We start from the raw sequence: 25,141 nt of genomic DNA, 5'->3' as shown, positions 1-25,141 counted from the left end.
ACAATTTCAAAATATGAATATATGAATATATTTTGATTTAGAGAAATCATTCATCATGAATATGAATGCTTCAGATTGCATTATAGATGCAGGACTATAGCAGCACAATGAAAAAGAACAATTATGATTCATCATATATTATGCAAAGATAATGATATCAACGGAGCAGACTACAATATGCATGATAAAAAATTGTTAATTATAATCATAATATTGAAAAAATGAAGAGTGTACTTATTATTATTATTTATTATACTCCGCCTTCATCCAATGGATATGCGGTTCTGCTACCATATGTCTAGCTAGGAAAACCCTACTGCGCCTTGGCGCAGGGGGGTGAAAAACCTTGCGCACAGTGGTGTCAACTATCCTGTTCATCTGCAGGGTACCGGGCAAGTCAGCTAGAGCTGTTCTTTGCAATGGGAGCGGGAACAAAGGAAAAGGAATTAGAGAAAGTATAGTAACAAAAGAAAGGAAGAAGGGAGGGACAGATAGTAGGCGCTGTTAGGATAGAAGGGAGTGACAGGAGGGGGTAGAGGGGATTGACAGAAGGGGTAGATAGAGGAGATTATACGGCAGGGTGAGGAGATGATGAGGGGATGAAAATGAGGTGGTGCAAATGAAGTGGAGAGAGGCGAGGGGATGGGAAGGAGAGGGAGGAGAGGGAGGGGCTGGTAGTCAGGGGAGTGAGTGCATGTGGAAGAGTGTACTTGAAAGAAGTTAAGCATCAGATCATCATATTATCAAATCATTACAATTTACAGTATTTTACAATAATAAAAGAATTAATGAGAAGATAAGTAAGATAATCAAAGATTTTAACAGCTTATAACTTCAAAATTCAATATTGTAAAGAAAAAGAAAATATCTGAGCAAATACACTAAGCTGAAAATCAGATTTAATAATAAAAGAAAGTCAGAAATAAGCAATATTCATTAGAAATATAGAAGGTAGAATAGCATTCAACTGACAAGCAATATAAGTTATAAAGATTTTATTAATAAATTATGAGAATATTTGAAAGATCAAGAAAGCCACTGCAAAAGATAAACAAATTAAAAAAATGATTAAAAATAATGAAATAATCTATCACAACAGATCAATTTACATTTCAAAAGCATTATGAAATGATATAATATAAGAAAATCACAACACAGTAACTGCAGAACATTATAGAACTGATAAAATGATGAAAAAAATTATCATAATATATTATTGATCAGAAATGTGGCAAAATATTTAAGAATATATACAAAATTGTAATATGTGTCAATGAAGCAAGTCAGATAAACACACATCATATGAAAGGATACAGTCAATATCAGTTTTACAGAAATCATGAACATTGATAGCAATGGACTTTATTGTCAAGCTGTTAAAATCAAGAAAATCTAAAATAAAAATATATTATAACTCTATTTTAATGATAACAGACAGATTGATGATGTATATCTACTTCATACTGTTTAAAAAAATAATATCAATATCAGAAATAATATATATGATTTTATAAAATGTATTCATCAATTATGAAATATCAGAAGAGATAATCACAGATTGAGACATCAAATTTGCATCAAAATTCTGACAAACTTTAATGACTAAAATAAAAATCAAAAATAAAATATCAACAGCTTATCACTCATAAATGAATAAATAAATAGAAAAATTGAATCAGATAATTGAACAGTATTTTAGATGCTATATCAATTATCAACAAAATAATGAAATTGAATTATTACTCATGAGACAGATAGAATACAACAATTCAAAAAATGTAACAACACAATTCACATCATTCTTCATCAATTATAGAAGATAATCAGACGTGTAAAAAATGGAATTATTTATGAAAAACTTGATAAATGAAGCAATAGACAAAACTAATCTACTTTATAAATTATATGAATAACTGATATTAGATATTGATTTTATAGCAAAATAAGTTAAAAAATATTATGATAAAAGACATCAGAAAATATTTCAATCTAAAGAGAAAGAGAAAATGTTTTTATTATGATGAATCATTAAAAGCAAAAGATCAAGTAATAAACTAAACTTTAAAAAATTGAGATTCTTCAAAATTTTACAGAAAATTGAATCAGTTAATTACAAATTTCAACTATCGGACATCATATTAATATATTCAAATTTTCATGTTTCATTACTGAAAAATGCATGTGAAGATCCAAAATAATATCAGATAAAAATCAATATTGAAAAATCAAAATATGAAGTTGAGACAATATTGAGAAAACAGAGGATCAGCAATAAGAAACATTATGTCGGAACTGGACAATATCCGAATATTGACCCAAATACTGAATATCAAAATAGAAAAAATAGAATATTGAATTGATTATTATTTTGATAATTACATGATAAGTAGGCAGTATTTATAAGGAAGGATATGCTTGATTATATAAGCGGGGCAGTGCTCTAATGCGCAGCAAGGCAATTTCGAAGAAGGTGAAGCAAAATAGGCAACAAGGCAGATTATAGCATGATGTCATCTCTGATCCTTGATATACGAGATATCAGCTACGACACGTTATTTAATAAAATGGAAAAAATATGATGTCTCAAAAAATATCTGAGAATCTATGAAAAATTTGAAGAATGTGAAGGATGTAATTTAGCAGTTTCAGCAACAAAAACTGCAGAAGAATCAAGAAAATTTAGGAAAATGATATCATTGAAAGAAATGAAGTAATCAACAACATTAAAAATAGAAGAATCAATTTCAATAAATGAAATGAAAATTTCTTTTTATTCAATAATTTAAAAATTTTCAAATCTTTCTAAAGGAATTTGAACTGATGATTTTCAAGAAAATCTGCACTTTATTTTAACTGTTTCAGTTTCATAATAATTCTCAACAAAGAATTATTCAGTTCATTCAGATGAGCACTTAGCTCACTCACTGAATTTTCATTTATTTAAATATTAGATTTCATCTTTTTCTTGACACAATTTATAAATTGTTTCAACCACTTTCCTTCAGAAATCAACTCACATTCACAATGATGATCACAACAAACATACTTCAAACATTTCTTATGTGAAGAAAAAATATGATATGTGATGTCAAATTCAAAATAGCAATTGCAATGGATGAGGATAATGAAATCTTGAATGATGATGATATCAACAAACTAACCTCAATGAAAGAAAGAAAATGCCATGTCATAATTTAAGAGGAGAATCTTACTCACAAAGAATATAAGAGAGAACTCAGTCATTTATTTATACACTCACCAAGACAACTCATAAAAAAAGGGAGGGAATGATGTTATAAATCTACAGCACAGATCAAAGCTTATTGAATAAGAATTGAAGAAAACGGAAATGAAATAATTCACAATCAATGTTAATATAAAATCATATAACTGCTCATTCTGATTATTGTGCTTATCATGATCATTGATGAGCAAAGTGAGCAAGTAAACAAAGTGAGCAGAATATTTTATATGAGAATTCAAATGTATTTAAACATATTCATTATTTTTAAAATCAAGAAATTTATTTTCATACTCACAATCAATTTTGATTTCTTTACTTCTTTCAAAATATTCTTATTTATATTCAGTTATATAGTACAACTATAAACTCATTTTAAATATACTTTTTTATGATGTATATATTAAGTCTTGACCTCTATCTGTAAGCTTTATTAAATATTCTTATTGTTTATTTTAAACTGCTGCTATAGTTATTGTTAATCATTCTAGATATTTCTCTTGATGTTATATTTTAATCTCTGATAATGGCACTATTTTTTGACTTAATGAACAAACTCAGCAACATTATATAACCCCTGACCTTATCTTATATTCAGTGAGAAGCTTGTTAGATTAGAGACTCAGTAGTAAGAAGAGATTCTGATGAAGATTAAAAGAGCTTTAATCACAGAAAAAAGATATTAAAAATTGATTGATATAGAGAAAAGAATGTCTTTTAAAACTCTAGCTATCATGAAAATGAATACCCCAGTTAACAATGATAAATACAAATCTATCACTGAGGTTACTGAGCTCAACTACAACTGATATCTTGATACAAAATGATGATGAAAATATTTGAAAAAACAAGATGAATATTTCACAAAAGCAAGATGAATGTCTGAAGAAAATAAATGGAATATTTGAATAGAAAAATGAAAAAGATTCTTATAAAAATCCTCTAAAAACTCCTGATTCTCTGATAAAAAGAGATCAAAAGAACATCAAATAAAAAGAAGAATGAAATGAAACTGACTATATAAACTACTATTATTACTTTTCCCTCTACTGAAGAACTCTCTGAAGAATCAATCATTAAAGAATCCTCTATGAAAACCATTAAAGAACCTTTTGCAAGAACCATCAAAGAATCTTCTATAAGAATCATCATGATGAGATTGGTCATTAAGAATACCATCACCATCACCGCCATCATTATCATTATCATCAGAAAACCTCTTGAACATTGATAATACTATCATGAACTGAAACCTCACAGATGCCGAAAGGGTGTAGAATAGAAGAATAAAAGAATATAAAGAATAGATTGATTTGATTTGATTTGGTTTTACAATTTCATGTATAATAGAATCTCTAGATAGATATCTGTACGGCTGCTACTCCGAGGGGAGGTTTTGGCCCTAGGCTATCTATCACGGACTAGCGCACCGCGCATATATGCCTCAGCTGCTGACATGCTAATACAATGACTTAGACGTCCCACATTTTATGGCACTGTAAGAGACCCGTAGCGTGGCCACCAGGTAATTACCCACCAAAGACGTGGCATCGCAGGATCAATGCGGTATGACGCCATCAGCATCGTATCAGGTTCAATCTTCTCCCTACCACACTACGTGTATAACCAGCAGCTGGTTCAAACTTTTAGAAGCCAGTGAATCATTATGATGTAATCTCATCTGTATGTTCTGCTGCCTCGATATCTGATCCTTCTATCCGGATCCCTTCCAATATAACAATGTATCATCTGAGATAAATTTATCGTCGTAGATTTCTAAGGACCTTCCTTGGATTTGTAGCGAGACCCTCAACCCGTTGCTTCCATGCGTAACTACTAGTTAAAGTTAAACGTTCAAATATTCGTATTTCCGTATACACACCGGTAGTGATTCAAATTGACAAAGCAGTCGAAACAGATAGTTGCTTGAACTATGCAGTATGTTATTCAGTCTACCCGATTTCCACAGCCGCTCTGCCCAGGACGGGGGTTGATTGAAATTCAAAGGAGAGGCGTAGTACTAGCAGGTTTTGAGAATCCTGTGTTGGGTTGACCGGAATCAATGGACGGGTTGAGATTTGCCTTTCTGCTCTCTTGCCGCCAGTTGACATTCCAAATTGTAGAAAAAGGGGGCGGGGCGGCTTATCTCAGCAGGGTAATCCATGGGGCCACGCCCATGGTGATGGCACAGATGAACCAATCAACCCACCTGTACTAATCTCTGAGCCAATGAGATTGTCCCTGGCGGGGTTCAATATTAGACTCAGTTTACACATTTAAATAGATTATAGTTGGCTTATAATTATAATGGGCTGAACAGATACTTGCAGTAACTTATTCAATTTTAAACTGTCTTTGTTGATCAATCTGATTGCCAACAATTTATTGTTGTTGTTGTTGTTGTCGTCTCACTACTTTGTAAACAAAGGAGGTGAATGTGAATCACATGACTGCAGTGGTCACATGCCGGCCTAATGGATGATGCACTGATAACGGATGGCCGGATGAATTCCGCCATCTAGCAAGTCAATATAAGTACCGCCGCTCGAGGTAGTTCATGATAACTTCATTCAAATGATTCTCTCCTCACGTTTCCCCCCCTTTTTTTCGTTTCTTTTCCGGTTCGTTCTGTCCGACAGCCTTGCTGGTGATCCAAGTAGATCTATACGCCTAATTCGATAATCTGATTTTGGAATTAAGCTGTCCGGCATCGGATTCTAATATGTGCTAAATGCCGCGCCGAGAGGACTTAGTAAAGCGATTCCAACTTACGGTCGTGTTGGAGGCTTGGTTTGGATTATACGACCAGGATCCATACCTGTCAAACGGTACGAGTAAGCGTAGTGGTGATTTTTATTGTGCTATGATGGTTTTTTTTTTTTTTTTTTTTTTTTTTTTGAGACAATATCATGTTGACAGTATGCAATATTTCAGTCACAAGTGCAAACCTAGCATGAGGAGTTCATTCTTCTCTTTGCTTCACTTCATACTCAGCTTCGTCATAGCAACTGTTGCTGTTGGTGCGGAGTATCAAGTCCAAGTAAGTAAACTGAATTCCATATTTGCTTTTCTTATAAGCACCCCCAAAACAGAAAGCTTGTGATAAGAGAAAGTGAAATATGGAAAAACCAAAGTAGAAAGTAATAATAAACATATGAAAGCGAAAGAAGAAAGGGGGAAGAAGAAAAGAAAACATGCAAGCTGACAATATGGGAAGACCAACAAAGATGATTATGATAACGACAATGGTCGTAAATCCGACCTCATGCTGATGGAGGACATTCCTCTGCCCATGGATCCTCGGAAATTCTCCCACATTGGTGGGGAAAGCGTCCAGCGTTCCTTGAAGACAGAGTTCGAGGTCATGGATCAAGACCCCTACTCTAGCGACGTTCTTGCAGCTGCCGTCGAGGCCAGCTCCTTATCACCAGACGCCGAAGAAGGGGAGTTGCGGTACGTCGACCTGGTGCACTCTCAGCACCTGCCTCGGGTTGCATCAGCGAAGCCGCCGCCAGGATGGCTAGACTGTAAGTTGTATACATGCCGCACCCATGCAAATTGTAAGTTTATAGGATGTTTCCATTGTATGTTTGAGGGAACCCAACCCGTTGGAACTTGTAGATGAGAGCATAGTTATTCACCGATTATGTTCGTTGGTTTTGTACATAGACTTTCGGGGGGGTGGGGTTGGGCGGGGAGAAAGTGGGTACGGCAGCCTATCCCCTCGTTTGGCCGCGAGGCAACAATTAGCGTATTTTTTAGCGTGTACATTAGTGTATTAAATACATGAAAACTACTGGCTTATATGAGAGATCAGCTGTATTAGTGTATTTTTATGTAATTTATGTAATCTATTTGATCTAGCCCTAATTAATATCATGAGAATGGAACTCCTTTCAACATCCTCTTTTCAAGCAGAGAGGAATATTATTACATGCTTGATAACCATATTTTGTTCTTGAAGCTCTTTCTTTATTCTTTTGTGCTACCTTTCTTTTATACTGACATCAAACACAAGTTTAAGTATATAACAAGGGAATTCAATGATAATTTAAATCTGAATTTGATTAAATATAGGATAGAGAATTTGAGAATTTCAAAGAGTTGAAGATAGAGCTGTTGATGAAACTGTATATGAGATACAGTACTAGTGTCAGAGTCAGTACCAGAGTCAGTAGTAGCCAATTGATGAAGAATAAAAGCATTGATAATAGCATGATCAATAATCTAGTATAGAATTGTCAATTAAGTATGATTAATGAGTATATTAGTTTCATAAAAAGCTCTATACTGATTTGCAAGGTCAATCCCATTCATATTATAATTGTAATCATCAATAATGGTAGAAATCTCCACTGCTTTTTATCAATTGTCTTCAAATATTTTTTAAATTTGAAATTTATTAATAAAGAAATTCTGAGTGCTTTCTGACACATTCAATAAAGCTGTCTGGCAGATGAATTGTAGACAGTAATAATACTAAATAAAGGGATGTGAACTTGCCAAGTAGGTACCTTCGGGCGGACCTACTACCTGATTTAGCTTATTGTTTCTGGGCTGGAAACCTGTATCGCGAGTACCAAATCCTGTCTTTCATTAATTTTCCTATGTGTCTGTTATATTCTTGGCGTCATTCAACACTAAGCATTCCTCCTGTATAACCAACTCTTGCCTGTATTTAACATTACAAAAGGACTCGTCATAAGCACTGCTTGCATACAAGTATAACGGGAGAATAATAATAATAATAATAATAATAATAATAATCATTGAGTTTTTATATCTTATTTTGTTATTTTATTGACAAGATCAGTTATATCAATTAATTTTATTTCTTTGATGAATTCTTTTTGCTTCTGTTGTGATAATGGTTTGATCAACCCGTCCACTGGCATACTTGTTGTAGGCATTCATCACACTGAGTGTCGGAGCTGATATCTTGTATATCAAGGATCAGAGATGACATCATGCTATAATCTGCTTTGTTGCCTATTTGCTCGCTTGTATAATCAAGCATATCTTCCTTATAAATACTGTCTACTTATCATGTAATTATTGGAAGAATAAAAAATAATAAGCAATTCAATATTCTATTTTGATATTCAGTATTTGGGTCAATATTCGGACATTATTCAGTTCCGACAGTTATGAGCCCGGGTTAGCTACCTATCGCTATCTATTCAACTATATTGATATCTATCCATACCGACCTCCTTATCGGAAAGATATCTATTTGATTATATCTATCTATCCGATCTCACCGACCTCCTCATCGGCGACGATTGCGGCAATATATCTACATCTATCCGATCCTCATCGACCTACATATCGGCGAGAGATAGCGGCGTATTCTATACCGATTATATCCATTCAATTCTATATCGATTATCCATTCGATCCTATATCGGTTTTACATCTATATACAACGACCAAGATGTCAGCAGAAAATTCCTCATCAAAAGCCTCACTCTTCTTGGATTCTCCTAGGAAGTGGAATCTATGGTACAACATGATACTAGGTCTTGCCACTGAGCTCCAAGTACTGGATCTTATTAATGAGGAAAGTCTCAATAGAATGAGTGAAATACCTGAACCTGTTTCCCCAGAGTTCCCTATTGAGTACACCATGGAAGCAAGGGTTAAATGGGAGATGGAGAACAGCAGATACAACAATGATAGAAATATCTATAAGGAAAAACTTGCAGATGTTAGTAAGATCAGACAAGAGATCTTCAGAACAATGGCATTTAGTGAGCTACAAATAACAACTAATGAAAATAGTCACATTGATATGAAGAATCTTCTAATTGCTCTTAAGAAGAGGTTATCATCTAGAACAGTGGACCATCCGTATGAGATACGGAAGAAGTATCAGAACTTGCAAAAGGTGCTCAAACTGAATCTAAATCAGTGGTTAGATGCCTGAACTCTGATTGAAACAGAAATCAAACACTCTGATATAGATGGCAACTTTGATATATGAGAGGACTTCTTCCATATCAACATATTTATCGACAATCCGTACGCCGCCATTCAAAAGAGGGAAGTTGAGATAGGAGGTAAGAAGAACTTCTTCTTCGCAGATGTGGTTAATGACTTCCGTTCTGAATATCACAAGAAGGAATACAGCAAGCCAGAACTGCTTGTGTCCAATCTTGCTATCTTTAATGACAGGCAAGCAGAACAATCAAGATCCAGAATCTGTGTTTGTGATTCTAAACATTTCTGAGTCAAATGTTATTATCTCAACTCAAGTCAGAGATCTGAAGGATGGAAGGAGAATGAGCAATGATGTAAGAAGGTGGATGAGGCTCTCAAGAATGAAGATATCAAGAAGAAGATAGATGCAGTGATAATCAAGATAGCTGCTTTTAACACTGAGATGATAGAATCAACACTGAGAGGAATGGTTCTTCTAAAGACAAGCAGAGAATCTACTGATCATTCTATCAATCATTCTACTGATCAATCTTCAATCACTTCTGATATCATGCCTGTCGATCGATCAACAAGATGTCTAAATGTGAACGTTGAGAGCTCTCCTTCAAATCAACACTTCTATCTTCGAGATTCCTGGATATTCAATACCGGTGCTGAGCGACATATCTGCAATAATCGATCTAGATTCCTAACATACGAACCATCAGAAGAGCAGATTTATACAGGAGATTCAACAACAAGAGTTGTGGGATATGAAACTGTTTGAATCTACATGATCAACAATCTCGGCAAGCAGTTCAGAGTGATCCTTAGAAATGCTGCATACATTCCATTCTCTCACACCAACCTGATCGCTTGGAAACCCTGCTATCATATAGGGGGGATCTACCTCGATGGCAAAACATTCAGATTGCGAAGGATTAGCGATAATTCAATCTTTGCTCGCATAGAAGTATACAGCGGATTGCTGGTTACTGAATATCACAGAACTAGTGAGAACACCTTAGTGCTCACTAATATTGCCCCATCTAGCAAACCAGCAGAACCTGCGAGAATTTCCCAATCAGAACCTACTAAGATATCAAAATCATCAACTACCTCTTCATACACCTCAAAAAGCTCTACTGCTTCCTCCAAGATTTGGCATCAACGCTTAGAACATCTCTCGATGAGAGCAGTTGAACATCTGCCAATCGATGCCAAAGGGGTTCAGATATCAGATATCAAAGATATTGCAAAGAACATTGATATTGAAGACAAAGAACTCTGCGAACCTTGCCATCTTGTCAAAGCAAAGAATCAAATATCTCGCCGTCCCCATATACGATCTAAACTACCCTTCGAACGACTCCATGCAGATATTGTACAAGGACCTTCCTACTGCTACAACGGAGAATGATGGCTCATACATTTTGTATGTGATTATCTTCGTTTCCATATCACAGTAACAGCCTTGAGAAAATCTGATATAAGGAAAGCTTTCGACAAGGTTTTAAGGTGGATTAAACGCCAATTTGATTGTGAAACAAAGATCATACGAATCAACAATGAGAGAGCTATCAAAGAATCTGATATCTTTAAGGACTGGGTAATCGAGCTGGGCCTAGAGATCGAATACTCCTCGGAATATATCCATGAGCAGAACGGCGCTGCTGAACGGGCAGGTGCTATCATAACCACTATAGCAAGAGCTCTTAGAATAGAATCCTTGTTGCCCCAATCACTGTTCCCTGAGATAGCAACCGCTGCCGTTTACTTACTGAATAGGACCTCTACCAAGATACTAGGATGGAAATCGCCACTCCGAGCACTAGAAGAATATCTTCATATTGACCACCATTCTTGTGCTCACTTACATGCCTACGGATGTCGAGCATACGCTAAGATCCCCAATGAGATCCTCAATCGAAATCGATCACAGAAGCTCGATCCCAGAGCTCATATTGGATATCTTGTGGGATATGATTCTACAAACATCTTTAGGATTTGGATTCCTCACCTAGATAGGGTGATAAGGACAAGGGATGTTATATTCAATGAAAATAGACGATATAACCCAGATGAACCTCACATCGAAAAACAGCTGCGAGATTGGGTTGTTCAAGAGGTCGAGTTCTTGGATATTGAAGTACAAGAACCAAGGGTTGGCACTCCTCAACAAGAGAATAATCTATGCTCAGATATCGATATCTTTCGTCCTGATGAGATCCCCCCGCATACGGAGAACGTTGATAAAGATAATGAAGATATCAATGAGGCGCTGGAGGCGCAACTTATGGCAGATATTCTATCTACGCCGGATTCTACCCCTGAACCTGATTCTAACACTGCTATCGAACCTGACCTTTCTATTGATATTCATCCGATATTATCACACAATCGAGTGCTTAGGGCGAATGAGATCAGTTCTGACTTCAACGAATTCAATATAATTGAGGGTAAGAGAACGCGCAAGGCAACCCATCATATAGCAGTATCTCTTGCCAAAGAGAATCCAAATCAGATGATCAATGCTGCCTTTGCGGAACCTCTATCTAGATCAGAACCTTTCAAAATTCATTGATCTCAGTTATCTGATCCATCTCAACATTGGAATGATGTCAACAAGCGCCTCTATCGCGATGAATGGATTAATGCTGCCAAATGGGAATGGGACTCTATAACCCAGCAAAATACCTATGAAATTGTTAATAGACCTTCGAAAGATACTCCAGTGATTCCACTACAATGGGTATTCATCTATAAATTTGATGATGATGGTTATCTCATCAAGTTCAAAGCTCGTATCTGTGTCTGAGGTGATTTACAATCAGTATCTGATCTAGATATCAAAGCTCACACCCTAGCTGCAAGAATCTTTCATATCTTGCTTGCTATTATCAACACCTTTGATCTTGATGCTGAGCAATTGAATGGTGTCAATGCCTTTGTGAACAGCTCACTTGATGAGCTAGTTTACATTGAATTATCAGATGATTGATGGAAGTTGAAGGGGGTATGGAACCTCAAAAAGAACATCTATATTCCATGCTTATGATGTGCTTTATATGGTTTAAGAAGATCACCTCTTCTATGACTTAAAGAACTATCTAATACTGTTAAGCAGTTAGACTTTGTTTCAATCTGTGAGGATAAATGCCTATTCATCAATGGATGGATAATTATATTTTTCTACATTGATGATACTGTTGTGGTATCTCACTCTGATGACAAAGAGGAAAAAAATCAGTTAATCAAAGATCTTAAAAATACATATGAATTCTGACAGATGGGAAACCTTGAATGGTTCCTTAATATGAAAATTACTAAAGCCCGGAGCTCTAAGAAGTTATGGCTCTGTCAAGATGCTTATATTGATAAGTTGGTTGATACTTATCATCTTGCTCATGCTCACAAAGCATCAACACCTCTATCTAGCATCCCGCTAGCACCTTATCAAGGAACCGCATCGCCAGAGGATACCCACGACTATCAACACTGAATCAGATTCTGTATCTACACTGCAGTGATAATTAGACCAAATATTGTATATGCAGTTGACAAGCTCACAATCTATATGACCAATCCTTCTGAATGTCATTCTGCAGAGATTGATCGCGTTATCATCTATCTGTGAGATTCAAAGAATCTAGCGATTGAATATAGCGTATCTGATAATGATGGCTTATCAATGAATGTGGTTGAAGCAGCTAGTGATGCCTCCTTCATGGATAATTCAGATAGAAGATCAACAGAAGGTTACATCTTCAAACTTTTTGAAGAATTTGTTGATTGGAAGTGAAAGAGGCAGAGAATAATAACAACTTCCACCACTGAAGCTGAACTACTAGCTATATCACAGGCAGGCAAGGAGTCAATTTGATGGAAACGATTCTTTGATCATCTGGGATTCGATCCAGGGCACAAGATTTCAATCCAATGTGATAATCGACAAACAATTGGCATTCTTACTAAGGAAGATCCTTCTATCACAACCAAATTACGCCATGTTGATATCTACGGCAACTGGTTGCGAGAACGGATACATTCCGGCCATATCTCGGTACAATGGACGCCTACAAGCAGCATGCCAGCGGACGGGTTGACCAAGCCATTATCGCAACAGAGGCAAAGAGAATTCATCAAACAGATAGAATTAGTTGATATAACTGATCTTGTCACTAAAATAACAAAATAAGATATAAAAACTCAATGAGTTTGAATAGAAGAAATTCAACATTCTCATATATATTCTTTATTCATTTCATACATCTTCTTTATTTATTTTTTTCTGATTGTCATATTCTCTATATCCTTTTCTATTCTGGTAATTTATCCAGCTTCATTACTAATGTGATTCTGCTGAAGGGGGTATGTCGGAGCTGATATCATGTATATCAAGAATCAGAGATGATATCATGCTATAATCTGTTTTGTTGTCTATTTGCTTCATCTTCTTTGAAATTGCCTTGCTGTGCATTAAAGCACTGCTCTGCTTGTATAATCAAGCATATTCTTTCTTATAAATACTGTCTACTTATCATGTAATTATCAGAAGAATAAAAAATAATAAGCAACTCAATATTCTATTTTGATATTCAGTATTTGAGTCAATATTCGGACATTATTCAGTTTCAACATTGAGATATCGCCGGATTGTATCCGTTCTCGCAACCAGTTGCTGTAGATATCAACATGGCGTAATTTGATTGTGATAGAAGGATTTTCTTTAGTAAGAATGTCGACTGTTTATCAATTATTGCATTGAATTGAAATCTTGTGCTCTGAATTGAATCTCAAATGATTAAAGAATTATTTTCATGAAATTAACTTTTTATCTATCTGTGATATAATTAGTAGTGCAGCTTCAATGATGGAAGTTGTTATTATTCTTTACTTTTTTGACTTTCAATCAATAAATTTTTGAAAAAGTTTGATGTAATCTTTTGTTGATTTTCTATCTGAATTATTCATGAAGAAGGCATCACTAACTGCTTCAACCACATTCATTGATAAATCATCATTATCAAATACACTATATTCAATTATTAGATTCTTCAAATCTTGCAGATAAATGATAACACAATCAATCTCTGCAAAATGATATTTAAAAGAATTGATCATATAAAATGTGAGCTTGTCAACTGCATATGTGATATCTAATCTAATCATCACTGCAATGTAGATACAGAATTTGATTCAGTGTTGATAGTAATGAATATTCTCTGACAATGCGGTTTCTTGATAAGATATTAGTGGAATGGTAGATAGAGATGTTGATACTTTGTGAGCATGAGCAAAATGATAAATATCAATCAATTTATTAATATAAATATTTTGACAGAGTCATAACTTCTTAGAGCTCTGATGCTTAATAATTCTTATATTAAAAAATCATTCAAGATTTCTCATCTATCAGAATTCATATATATTTTTAAAATCTTTCATTAACTGATTCTTTTCCTCTCTGTTATCAGACTGAGATATCACAACAGTATCATCAATGTAGAAGAATATAATTATCCATTCATTGATGAATAGATATTTATTCTCAGAGATTGAAATGAAGTTTAACTGTTTAAGAATATTAGATAGTTTTTTAAATTATAGAAGAAGTGATCTTTCTAAATCATATAAAACATGTTATAAATGTAAAATATAAATGTTCTTTCTGAGGTTTCATATCTTCTTCAACTTTCATCAATTATCTGATAGTTCAATATAAACTAGCTCATCAAATAAGCTGTTTATAAAAGCATTGACACCATCTAATTGCTCAGTATTGAGGTCAAAGATATTGATAATAGCAAGTAAAATATGAAAAATTCTTACAGCTAGAGTGTGAGCCTTGATATCTAACTCAGATACTGATTGTAAATCACTTCAAACACAGATACAAGGTTTGAATTTGACAAGATAATCATCATCATCAAACTTGTAAATAAACAATCAATATAATGAAATCATTGAAATATCTTTTGAAGATCTATTAACAATTTCATAGATATTTTGCTGCGTTATAAAGTTTCATTTTCATTTGACAGCATTAATTCATTCATCACAATGAAGGTGGTTGTTAATATCATTTCAATATTGAAATGAGTCGGATAACTGAAACTGATGAATTTTGAAAGATTCTGATCTAAATAGAGGTTCTGCAAAGACAGTGTTGATCATTTGATTTGAATTATCTTTAGCAATACTGCTATATGATAAGTTGCCTTGCGCATTCTCATACTTTTAATTATATTGAATTTGTTGAAGTCAGAACTGATCTCATTCGCTCTAGATTTTTGATTGTTAGATGATAATATTGAATAAATATCAATAGAAAAGTCAGGTTTGATAGCAATATTAGAATCAGATTCAGAGATAGAATTTGATGTAGATAGAACATCTGTCATAAATTGCGCTTTCAACATCTCATTAATATCTTTGTTATTTTTATCAATGTTTTCTGTACGCGGTGGGATCTTATCAGAATGAAAGATATCAATATCTGAGTATAAATCATTCTCTTATTGAGAAGTGCCAACTCTTGATTCTTGTATATCAATATTCAAAAACTCAACCTTTTGAACAACTCAATTTCACAGCTGTTTTACCCCGGTGGCTGAATGGGTAATGCAGCCACCAGGTAGTGCCTTGGCGTGGGGACTCAAGACATGTGAGTTTGAAACTCACAAGGGAACAACATTATGTTCAAAGTCAACTTCTCAGCTTCTAAAATAAAGAGATGTGAATTTGTCAAGTAAGTATCTTCAGATGAATCTATTATCTGATTTAACTTATTATTTCTGAGCTGAAAATCTGTATCATAAATATCAAATTCTGTCTTTCATTAATTTTTCTATATTTCTGTTATATTATTGACATCATTTAACACTAAGCATTTCTCCTATATAACCAACTCTTGCCTGTATTTAACATTACACAAGGACTCGTCATAAGCACTGTTTGCATATGAGTATAACGGAGGAAGAAGAAGAAGAATAATAATCACAGCTGTTTTTTAATATAAGGTTCATCTAAATTATATCACCTATTTTCATTGAATATAACATTTCTTATTCTTATTACTTTATCTAAATGAGGAATTCAAATTCTAAAGCTGTTTGTAAAATCATATTTTATGAAATATTTAATATGAGCTCTGAGATCAAGCTTCTGTGATTGATTTCAATTGAGCATCTCATTGGGAATCTTCGTGTATACTCGACATCTATAGATATGTAAATGAGTACAAGAATAGTGATTTATATGAAGATATTTTTTTAATGCTTAAAATGGTGATTCACATTCTACTATCTTGATAGAGGCTCTATTCAGCAAGTAAACGGCAGCAGTTGCTATCTCTGAAAACAGTGATTGAAGCAACAAGAATTTTATTCTAAGAGTTCTTGCTTTAATGGTTATCATAGCATCTATCTGTTCAGTAGCACTGTTCTGCTCATGGATATATTCCAAAGAGTATTCAATTTCTAAACTCAGTTCAATTACTCAGTCTTTAAAGATATTAGATTCTTTGATAACTCTCTCATTATTAATTCATATGATCTTTATTTCACAATCAAATTGATGTTTAATTCATCTTAAAACCTTGTTAAAAGCTTTCCTTATATCAGATTTTCTCAAGGCTGTTACTCTGATATAGAAATGAAGATAATCACATATAAAATATATAAATCATAGTTCTCTATTGTAGCAGTAGAAAGGTTCTTGTACAATATCTGCATGAGGTTGTTCAAAAAGTAGTTTAGATTGTATATGATGTTGATGAAATATTTGATTTTTTCCTTTGACAAGATGACAAAGTTCATAAAGTTCTTTGTCTTTGATATCATTGCTCTTTACAATATCTTTGATATCTAATATTTAAATCTCTTTAGCATCATTTGACAGATGTTCAACTGCTCTCATAAAAAAATGTTCTAGATGTTGATGCCAAATCTTAAAGAAAGCAGTAGAGCTCTTCACAGTGAAAGAAGCAGTAATTGATGACTTTGTTATTTTAATAGATTCTGCTAAATTGCTAGATGAGGTACTATTAGCAAGCATTAAGATGTTTTCATTAATTCTGTAATACTCAGTAATCAGCAATCTACTGTATACTTCTATACAAGTGAAAATCAAATCATCATTAATCCTTCATAATCTGAATGATTTGTCATTGAGATAGATTCCATCTATATGATAACAGAGTTTCCAGGTAATGAAGTTAATATGAGAAAATGTAATGTATATAGCATTTCTTAAAATTATTCTAAACTGTTTGTCTGTAGCATTGATCATGTAGATTCAAATAGTTTCATATTTCATAACTCTTATTGTCAAATCTTCAGTGTAAACTTGCTTTTCTGATGATTTGTATATTAAAAATCTAGATTGATTATTATAGATATATCACTCAGCATCAGTAGTGAATATTTAGAGATTTCAAAGATAGAGGTGATAATTGAAAGGAAAACTCTCAACATTCATGTTTAGATATTTTGTAGATCGATCGACAGGTACGATATTGAAAGTGATTGAAGATTAATTAGTAAAATGATTGATAGAATAATTGATAGAATGATTGATAGATTCTCCATATTTTTTTAAAAGAACTATTTCTTTTAACATCAGTTTTATCATCTCAATATTAGAAGCAGCTATTTTAATTAATGCTGTATCTATTTTCTTTTTGATATTTTCATTTTTGAATCTTTCATTCACTCTCTTATATCATTGCTCATTCTTCTTCTATTTTTCTGATTTTTGACTTGGATTGAAATAATAATATTTGACTCAGAAATGTTTAGAATCATAAATGTAAATTTTGAATCTTGATTGTTTTTTTTGTCTGTTATTAAAAATAGCAAGATTGAATAGAAGCAGTTCTGACTTGCTGTATTCTTTCTGGCAATATTCAAAACAGAAATCATTAATCACATCTATGAAAAAGAAATTCTTCTGACCTTCTATCTCAACTTCACTTTTTCAAATAGCAGTGTATAAATTATTGATAGACATGTTAATAAGAAAAAAGTCCTTCTATATATTGAAGTTGCCATCTATATCAGAGTGTTTGATTTCTGTTTCAATCAGAATTTTAGTATTCAATCATTAATTGAAATTTTGTTTAAACATTTTTTATAAATTCTGATACTTCTTCTGTATCTCATACTGATAGTCTGCTGTTTTAAAGGATAACCTCTTCTTAAGAGCATTTAGAAGATTCTTCATTTCAATGTGATTATTTCTATTAATTGCTATTTTTAACTCATCAAATGCCACTGTTTTAAAGATTTCTTGCATGGTCTTGTTAACATCTGCAAGTTTTTTCTTATAGATATTTCTATCATTGTTGTATCTGCTGTTCTCCATCTCCTATTTAACCCTTGGTTATTTTAAATCATATTTAATAAAGATTAGAAATGATTTAAGTGATTTATATTCAGATTATTAGTTATATAAAAATCCAGAGCATCTTCTTTTACTTTGTACAAAGCATACAGAGTTAAAATTGAGATTGAGAGAGAAGTTTGAATTTGAGACAGTTAAATTTAAAACTTTTATTCAATACAAAAACTGGAAATGAATTCTTGATTGAATATTTAAAAGAATCAAATATTGCTACAAGATTTTAATTGAATAGCTTGGTCTGATAATGAACTCAATTTTTGTTTTTTTTTTTTTTTTTTTTTTTTATATATATTTGCTTTAATTTTTATTTTTATTATTATTTTGTTACTTTTACTCTGAAATTTGTTTCATTTTGATTATTTTTGATTTTGATTTGTTTTGAAAAGTTTGATTTGTAAATATTTTTTTTTCTTTTAATAACTGATGTTTTTTATACTTTTTATTTCATTTGTTTTAAATTGAATGTATTGATCTATTGTCATTTTTTGACATTCTTTCTTAAATTAAATAGTTTGAATAGTTGTTTGATTCTGGGCTGGAATTCTACTATTGCATATATTAAATTGACTTTGTATATTAGCTTATTCTTAAGTTGAAAAAATCTGAAGTATTTCAGATAGATGTCATAGTCACTGACTGTATACATTTATAATGAAAGAATAATAATAATAATAAAAAAAGTTTAAATAAAATAAAGAAGAAAATGATGGAAAAACAATGCTGTCTGTGATACTGTACAGTTCTGTAACTTGACATAGATTCAGAGTGATGTACTGTCAAAAAAGAGAGAGAGAGAAATGCTGACTAAGATAAATGAAAAGAGAAAAGCAGAGGTATTAATGAAAATAAATGAAAAGATAGCAGCAAGGTGTAGAAGAGGTATGATAAGAAAAGAAAAGAGAGGGAAGAAGTGTTGAAACTGATAGAAATGAAAGTAGAAGAAGAAAATCAGAGCAGAGCATATTTATACAAAAAATTAACAGTCAATTGAACTGATTATATTGATTTAACTGACTATACCAATTGTGCTGATTGAATCAATTATACTGGCTAGATAAATTGCATCAAATGTGTTAATTGCGTCATCTCTGTTACTCACACCAGTCGTCTGTAGCTGCATTATTTTATGCAGTATTGTGTGTAGAACTGCATCCATTCCAGCAGTTCTACAAAGTCTGTGAAAGTTAGAGATCTTAGATAGACAACAGCTGTCATTTGATTGTGTGATTTTGTTGCTGATCTCTTGAATCAGTGAGAAAGGTGTCTTTATAAATGTTGATATAACATCAGATGCTCTGAACTTTTCTTAAGTCTGCAGATATAGATGATTCTCATATTCATATGCTGAAAATGTTTGTGATATCAAGAAAAGTTTCTATATAAAAAGCAGAGTGTGAGTTAACAATGAAAAACATGCTATGATATGATGAACTTTGATGAAACTTTTATTTGATATTTCACAGATGATCTGCTGAGTCTTCAACTTTAATATCAGTTAAAGAGTTTGTTATAAACTTCACTTCATTCTTTATGTTTTGTTTTCTGACTAAGCTGTTTGATCATTGTGTGAATTTTGCTGGCTGTGGATGTAGTCTCAGATCTGTAAGCTGGGGCTGCTGTTGATGAAACTGCACATTTAATCAGACAGTTTACTTCCTCATTGCTCTCTATCTTCATATGCTCTGAAAATCATTTTAAGCCTACATTGTGCTGTCTGAGGAGCTTGTGACAGTGGTTGAAGACTGTCGGAGCTGATATCTTATATATCAAGGATCAGAGATGACATCATGCTGTAATCTGCCTTGTTGCCTATTTTGCTTCACCTTCTTTGAAATTGCCTCGCTGCGCATTAGAGCACTGCCCCGCTTGTATAATCAAGCATATCCTTCCTTATAAATACTGCCTACTTATCATATAATTATCGGAGTAATAACAAATAATAAGCAATTCAATTTATTTCATTGATATTCAATATTTGGGTCAATATTCAAACATTATCCAGTTCCGATACAATGATGTAATGAATATCAACTCAAGTAAAAATATGTCAAAGCAGAATTGCAAAAGAGATGATGTGAGATTTGAATTTCAAGCTTTAAATACTGAAAACAATAAAAATATATTATTCTTCAATTTCCTTAGTTTCTGTCATTCACTCCTTCATTCTCATGTGGGTTTTTATGAATGTTAGACACATTCATCAGCATTGATGATAGTATTCAGAATCCGAGCGATGATGATAGAATCTCAATTTCTCAAAACATACCAAGTACATGCAGCTTGGCATTCAGTGTCAGAAGTGATGATGAGTCCAGCTCTGAAGATCAAACCCCATCATTATCAATGTTGATTGAAAATGGCGGAGTGATAACAGAGGAGTGGTTGATTGATGAGATCTTGGCAGGGGATGATGACCAAGGGATGCAATGGTACTTGATGAAATGGAGAGGCTACAACCCTTCTTGACAGCCTGAACACAATCTGATCCCTGGATGTGAGGAGTTGGTCAATGCATTCCACACTAAACCGGGGAAGTTACAGAATCACAGATCCTGTAAGCAGTGTGGGAGACAACCCTTGAGGAATCACTCCATGAAGGCACGGTTTACATTTTAGCTACAGCCTGTTCTTGTATTGATTCAACCTTTTCTCGTCTCATCTTTACCTTGGATAAATGTTTAATGATATTCCATTGTTGCCCTTCCGTACAAATGATATGAGGAATCTTCACTTGCCATGTAGATATCCCATTCCTTATTGTAAAATTGTAAAGGCCACAGTGCATATTGGCACCGCCATCAATACAAAAAGGGCCACGATGCGCCATGAAAAGTGGCCAATCCAAGGAACAGGAATCAAACATTTTGGCCTTACGCTTGGGCTTTTTGGGTTTGCGTGACAAAACAGTGGCAACTGTTGGGCGTCTAAGGGACAAAGGTTGACAGGTAAGAATCATTTTCGAACATTTTGTCCGAACCGATGATGGCATTGCCCGCTGGACCGACCCCATGACCGTTTCCGCTGCCTGGGAGATTCGCTCTCTTGGCGCAGGGCCTCCTTGGATATTTCCAACCAGGGTCAGTGACCGCAAGATTGCCGCTTTTTGGCCCCGCGATCGAAAGCGCAGCCTGGTCACCCTACATACCTCAATAGTATAGGGGCCATTTTACTCTTAAATGCGGTCATTCTTATCATTCAAAAGATATGATAATTTTTACAGTACTATATAGTATACTCTAGGAAATTTTCTGAGTTTAGTCTGGGTATGGTTGTTATGAGCTAGCTTTAGGCGAACTAGAAGGGAAAAAGCTGTACGAATATAGAACATATTGTATTTATGTGGATTTAAAAAGGCCCACGCCCCGGTGGGAAGTTTCGAGAGTTATGCGAAGAAACTCCGATCATTATTACGCTATTCTTGTGACTTTGATCAACCCCAAAAGGGAAGCTGCCCTGGTGCAGGTTATGGATTCCCTGTGTGCATGATGAGCCTTGTTTATCATCAATTCGGACATCTAGTAGACTTATTACCTGCTGTATCACCTTGAACAACAGAGCCAACTCTCAGCTTCTTGGTCTGTCTACTAAGAATCTGAGACTCTCCTCCCCCTTCTTCGGTTGTATTTGCGAAGCTCCATTGGGTGTCTTGATACTCTGTTGGTCAGACAATGTCGATAGATCAGAGTCGTCCAAGGTAAGAGCTGCCTCGGAAGCCGTCTGACACTGAGAGGTTGAATGAAGAAGCTGAGATTGAGCCTTTGAGTGCATTTCATTTGCTGCTCTAATAAATTCATCCCTCTTTTCCTTTGCCCAGTCCCGAGCATTTCGGTATGCGGATGCTCCCTGCCGAAAGGTTACCGGGTCACTGGTCATCGACCAGCCCTTGAGCTGGGTCATAATATACTCAGGGCGACAGCCTGGGCCTTCCGGCTCGGTGAGATGAGTTGTGTATAGCTTGAGTTGACCGCCATGATAAGTCGATGCAAGGGTGTAAGCACTGTTGTCATAAGTTGATCTGTCTTGTTGGTATGACTGGAGAGCGTGCATGCCTCGAGCTCCTAGTGCGCCGTCATAACAGGCTTGCCGTGTAGCCACAGCCAAGGATCCATCGGGCCCTTTTTCTTCCAAAAAGAAATTCGGTACCATCGGAAGGTCATCCTGTGTTGATGGGATGATATAATCGCTCAGTTCATTGCGTATCTGGCGATCAAGCTGTTCAGGACGCGCACCGTAGAAGTGATCTGGCTTGGCCTGAGCCAGTGCACCATCAGTTAAGGGGGCGAGATTTCCAAGCGGGTATCCCCCTCCGGCACATTTGGGATCATCAACATCACCTTCGATGATAGGAATCACTGATGTTGTGACCGGTTGTTCTTTAAAGGCGTGGGTATCTGCTCGTTTGAATTTTCGGAAATGTTCATCGGAGAACTTCGATGGGGAAAGAGAGGGTCGGGGTCGAGTTAATGTTTCATTGATCTCCTCCCAGTTCTTTGGGATTGCTGGTATTCGACCATCGGGATATTCATATCCGTCAGGGTAAACGCCATGATCAATTAGATTCTGTTGAAAGTTACGATTATAGGGTGTGGTGCTTGTGGACTTTGTGGTACCCTTTGTATCTGCACTTGTTGATGGAGGAGAACCTGCGCGTCGCTTTCTACTCTGGGACCTTGAGCTCATTGCTTTTTCGAGGAAGGTTTCTGGTTTAGGATACTGGGCAATATTATCAGCAAAGATGTATTTGCATGGATTTGTAGTTACATACATTTCTAAGGTCAGTTAGATCAGGTCCTCCCAATCTGGAAACTCTCCTTATCTGCTTTGAACAAGCAGGTGCACAATCACGGATAAAGGCCGGAGCAAACTGAAAAGGATTACAGCACTTCTTCAACTCAGTGTGAAATCGTCGAGTGATAGGTCTATGATGGTTCTGGGGTGGTTTCAGACAGCTGTTTCTTCGATCCAGTTCCTCTAATGCATCTTTGGTTAACCAAATCTTTGACAGGTTATCCCAATATGCTGATGCCGACGCGTTGAGCTTCTGCCTTTTCTGAAATCGCGACCTGTCGGATGGATGGGGCTCAGGATACTGATGCTTACGAGACAGGTTGGGGGTCACTGAACTAGGCATATGGTCATAATCATAAAATTTTAGCTCCTTTATCATGCCAGTATGTATTGAGGTCAGAAGGGGCAGAGGTTCTTATAATTAACCTTCTGCACAGGATCCCAGAATGCATTTCAGGCGCTCATCCAGAAATGATTGCTGCTGAGGGCCAGCCGTTGGTTGCTGGAAGCCAATCAGCGAAAAGGTTGGTGGTAGCGGCCCGAGTCCAGAATTGGTGCCAACCACTAAGACGATCACGTGATAATATATTTTTAGCACCTCAGGGCGGATGGGAGCGCGAACTAAAATTAGCACTGCTGCCTGAAGTGGTCAACTGCCCACTCAAATATGCCATTATCCTTGTCTCCTCTCACACTTCGGCATTTAGAGTACGGGATCTATCAGAACGATCACGTAAATCCATCCCACTCTCGCTGATCAACAGCAGAGCAAGCCTACGAAACACTGGTTGGCCAAGCTAGTCCGGAATGAGACATGCCAAACAAATATGCAAAAGTCATAACTGTTCCCAAGTATTTCCAACCAGCATCCAACAGTTCTATACTTCTACCCATATCTTGTTCCTAACATGTCATCGACGAAATTGACCAAGGAAAGTGACTATCTGAGACGTTTGTGTCGTAGGCTGGGGAATAACAGTCGATTCGATTCCTGCTTCCTCTCGACCGCGACTGTTGACTGACCCCTATCAAAGACATCGTTCGAGTCGCATGTGTATTAGCTAGCAGAGGAGCGGTCGCTTTTAACCATATCTAGATATTCGATGGCGATTTGTTGCAAGATATGCAGATGGTCGCTGGCTGGCTAGGCATGTAAGATCCACTTCTGAGATACTTCCTGGGTCACCATCATTTGCTTTGGTTGGGATGGCGCGGAGTCATCCTTCAGTGGTTAATTATTCCACATGTCAGCTAACTCCGGACTAAATACATAATTGCTTGGCCCATTTTGTTTGCACTAAAAATGCCAAGAGACCACAACACCCTCTTCAACATCTCCCACAGATTCATGGAAAAGGGCATAAAGTACACTTATGTCGCAAGGGTGGTATGTTCTGCTATGTTACTTGTTAAATGGGTGACTCATGAAGGTCCCGTATTCATCTTTTACAGGGATGGATAGCGAACTTGAGGTCGCTCGGCGTATCGCAGGGATATTGTCAAGATGCGTCGCCACAGGCGGGTCCATCCAAGGAAAACTGCCGGTCGGGGAGAGCGGGAATATATCCTGGATCCGTACACAGACAATTTAAGAGACTTACAGTTCGTAAGGTCGAGACCTGTATGATTAATTGTCTGAGTGATCTTATCCAGAGTATGCTGCGGATCCTCTAGGATGATGCGCCGAGGCACTTGCAAGTGTGAATTTGGATTTGGGTATTACGTTGCCATCCCAAACTGGTGCACGGACACAGCAATTCGTTACTGCTTGGTTGCATGGCGTCACTT

At 35.3% G+C, this 25,141-nt stretch overlaps 5 protein-coding genes across 5 annotated transcripts; 4 read left to right on the top strand and 1 right to left on the bottom strand.

The window, feature by feature from the left end:
• Window positions 1-5,972: 5,972 nt before the first annotated feature.
• Window positions 5,973-7,701, top strand: HCAG_06993 (predicted protein; the record flags this gene model as incomplete). Its single annotated transcript, XM_001539338.1, has 6 exons — window positions 5,973-6,075; window positions 6,247-6,281; window positions 6,459-6,694; window positions 6,911-6,947; window positions 7,319-7,411; window positions 7,687-7,701. 6 exons carry the CDS (start codon window positions 5,973-5,975, stop codon window positions 7,699-7,701), a joined length of 519 nt encoding a protein of 172 aa, XP_001539388.1.
• A 974-nt stretch (window positions 7,702-8,675) lies between these two features.
• On the top strand, window positions 8,676-9,076 carry HCAG_06992 (predicted protein; the record flags this gene model as incomplete). Its single annotated transcript, XM_001539337.1, has 2 exons — window positions 8,676-8,991; window positions 9,060-9,076. The coding sequence occupies 2 exons, from the start codon at window positions 8,676-8,678 to the stop codon at window positions 9,074-9,076; spliced, it is 333 nt and encodes a 110-aa protein (XP_001539387.1).
• Window positions 9,077-9,408: 332 nt separating this feature from the next.
• HCAG_06991 (predicted protein) lies at window positions 9,409-10,105 on the top strand (the record flags this gene model as incomplete). The annotated part of the gene is made up of 3 exons (XM_001539336.1): window positions 9,409-9,534; window positions 9,907-9,941; window positions 10,060-10,105. 3 exons carry the CDS (start codon window positions 9,409-9,411, stop codon window positions 10,103-10,105), a joined length of 207 nt encoding a protein of 68 aa, XP_001539386.1.
• A 272-nt stretch (window positions 10,106-10,377) lies between these two features.
• HCAG_06990 (predicted protein) lies at window positions 10,378-11,978 on the top strand (the record flags this gene model as incomplete). Its single annotated transcript, XM_001539335.1, has 3 exons — window positions 10,378-10,595; window positions 10,679-11,619; window positions 11,896-11,978. 3 exons carry the CDS (start codon window positions 10,378-10,380, stop codon window positions 11,976-11,978), a joined length of 1,242 nt encoding a protein of 413 aa, XP_001539385.1.
• Window positions 11,979-22,129: 10,151 nt separating this feature from the next.
• On the bottom strand, window positions 22,130-24,247 carry HCAG_06989 (predicted protein; the record flags this gene model as incomplete). Its single annotated transcript, XM_001539334.1, has 4 exons — window positions 22,130-23,278; window positions 23,331-23,683; window positions 23,780-23,917; window positions 24,238-24,247. The coding sequence occupies 4 exons, from the start codon at window positions 24,245-24,247 to the stop codon at window positions 22,130-22,132; spliced, it is 1,650 nt and encodes a 549-aa protein (XP_001539384.1).
• Between the last annotated feature and the right edge of the window lie 894 nt (window positions 24,248-25,141).

The sequence above is a fragment of the Histoplasma capsulatum genome, genomic scaffold, assembly GCF_000149585.1.
Source record: "Histoplasma capsulatum NAm1 scaffold_6 genomic scaffold, whole genome shotgun sequence".
NCBI lineage: Eukaryota > Fungi > Ascomycota > Eurotiomycetes > Onygenales > Ajellomycetaceae > Histoplasma > Histoplasma mississippiense.
Note: the sequence above shows the minus strand (reverse complement) of the source record. Positions and strands in the feature narration are given on the sequence as shown.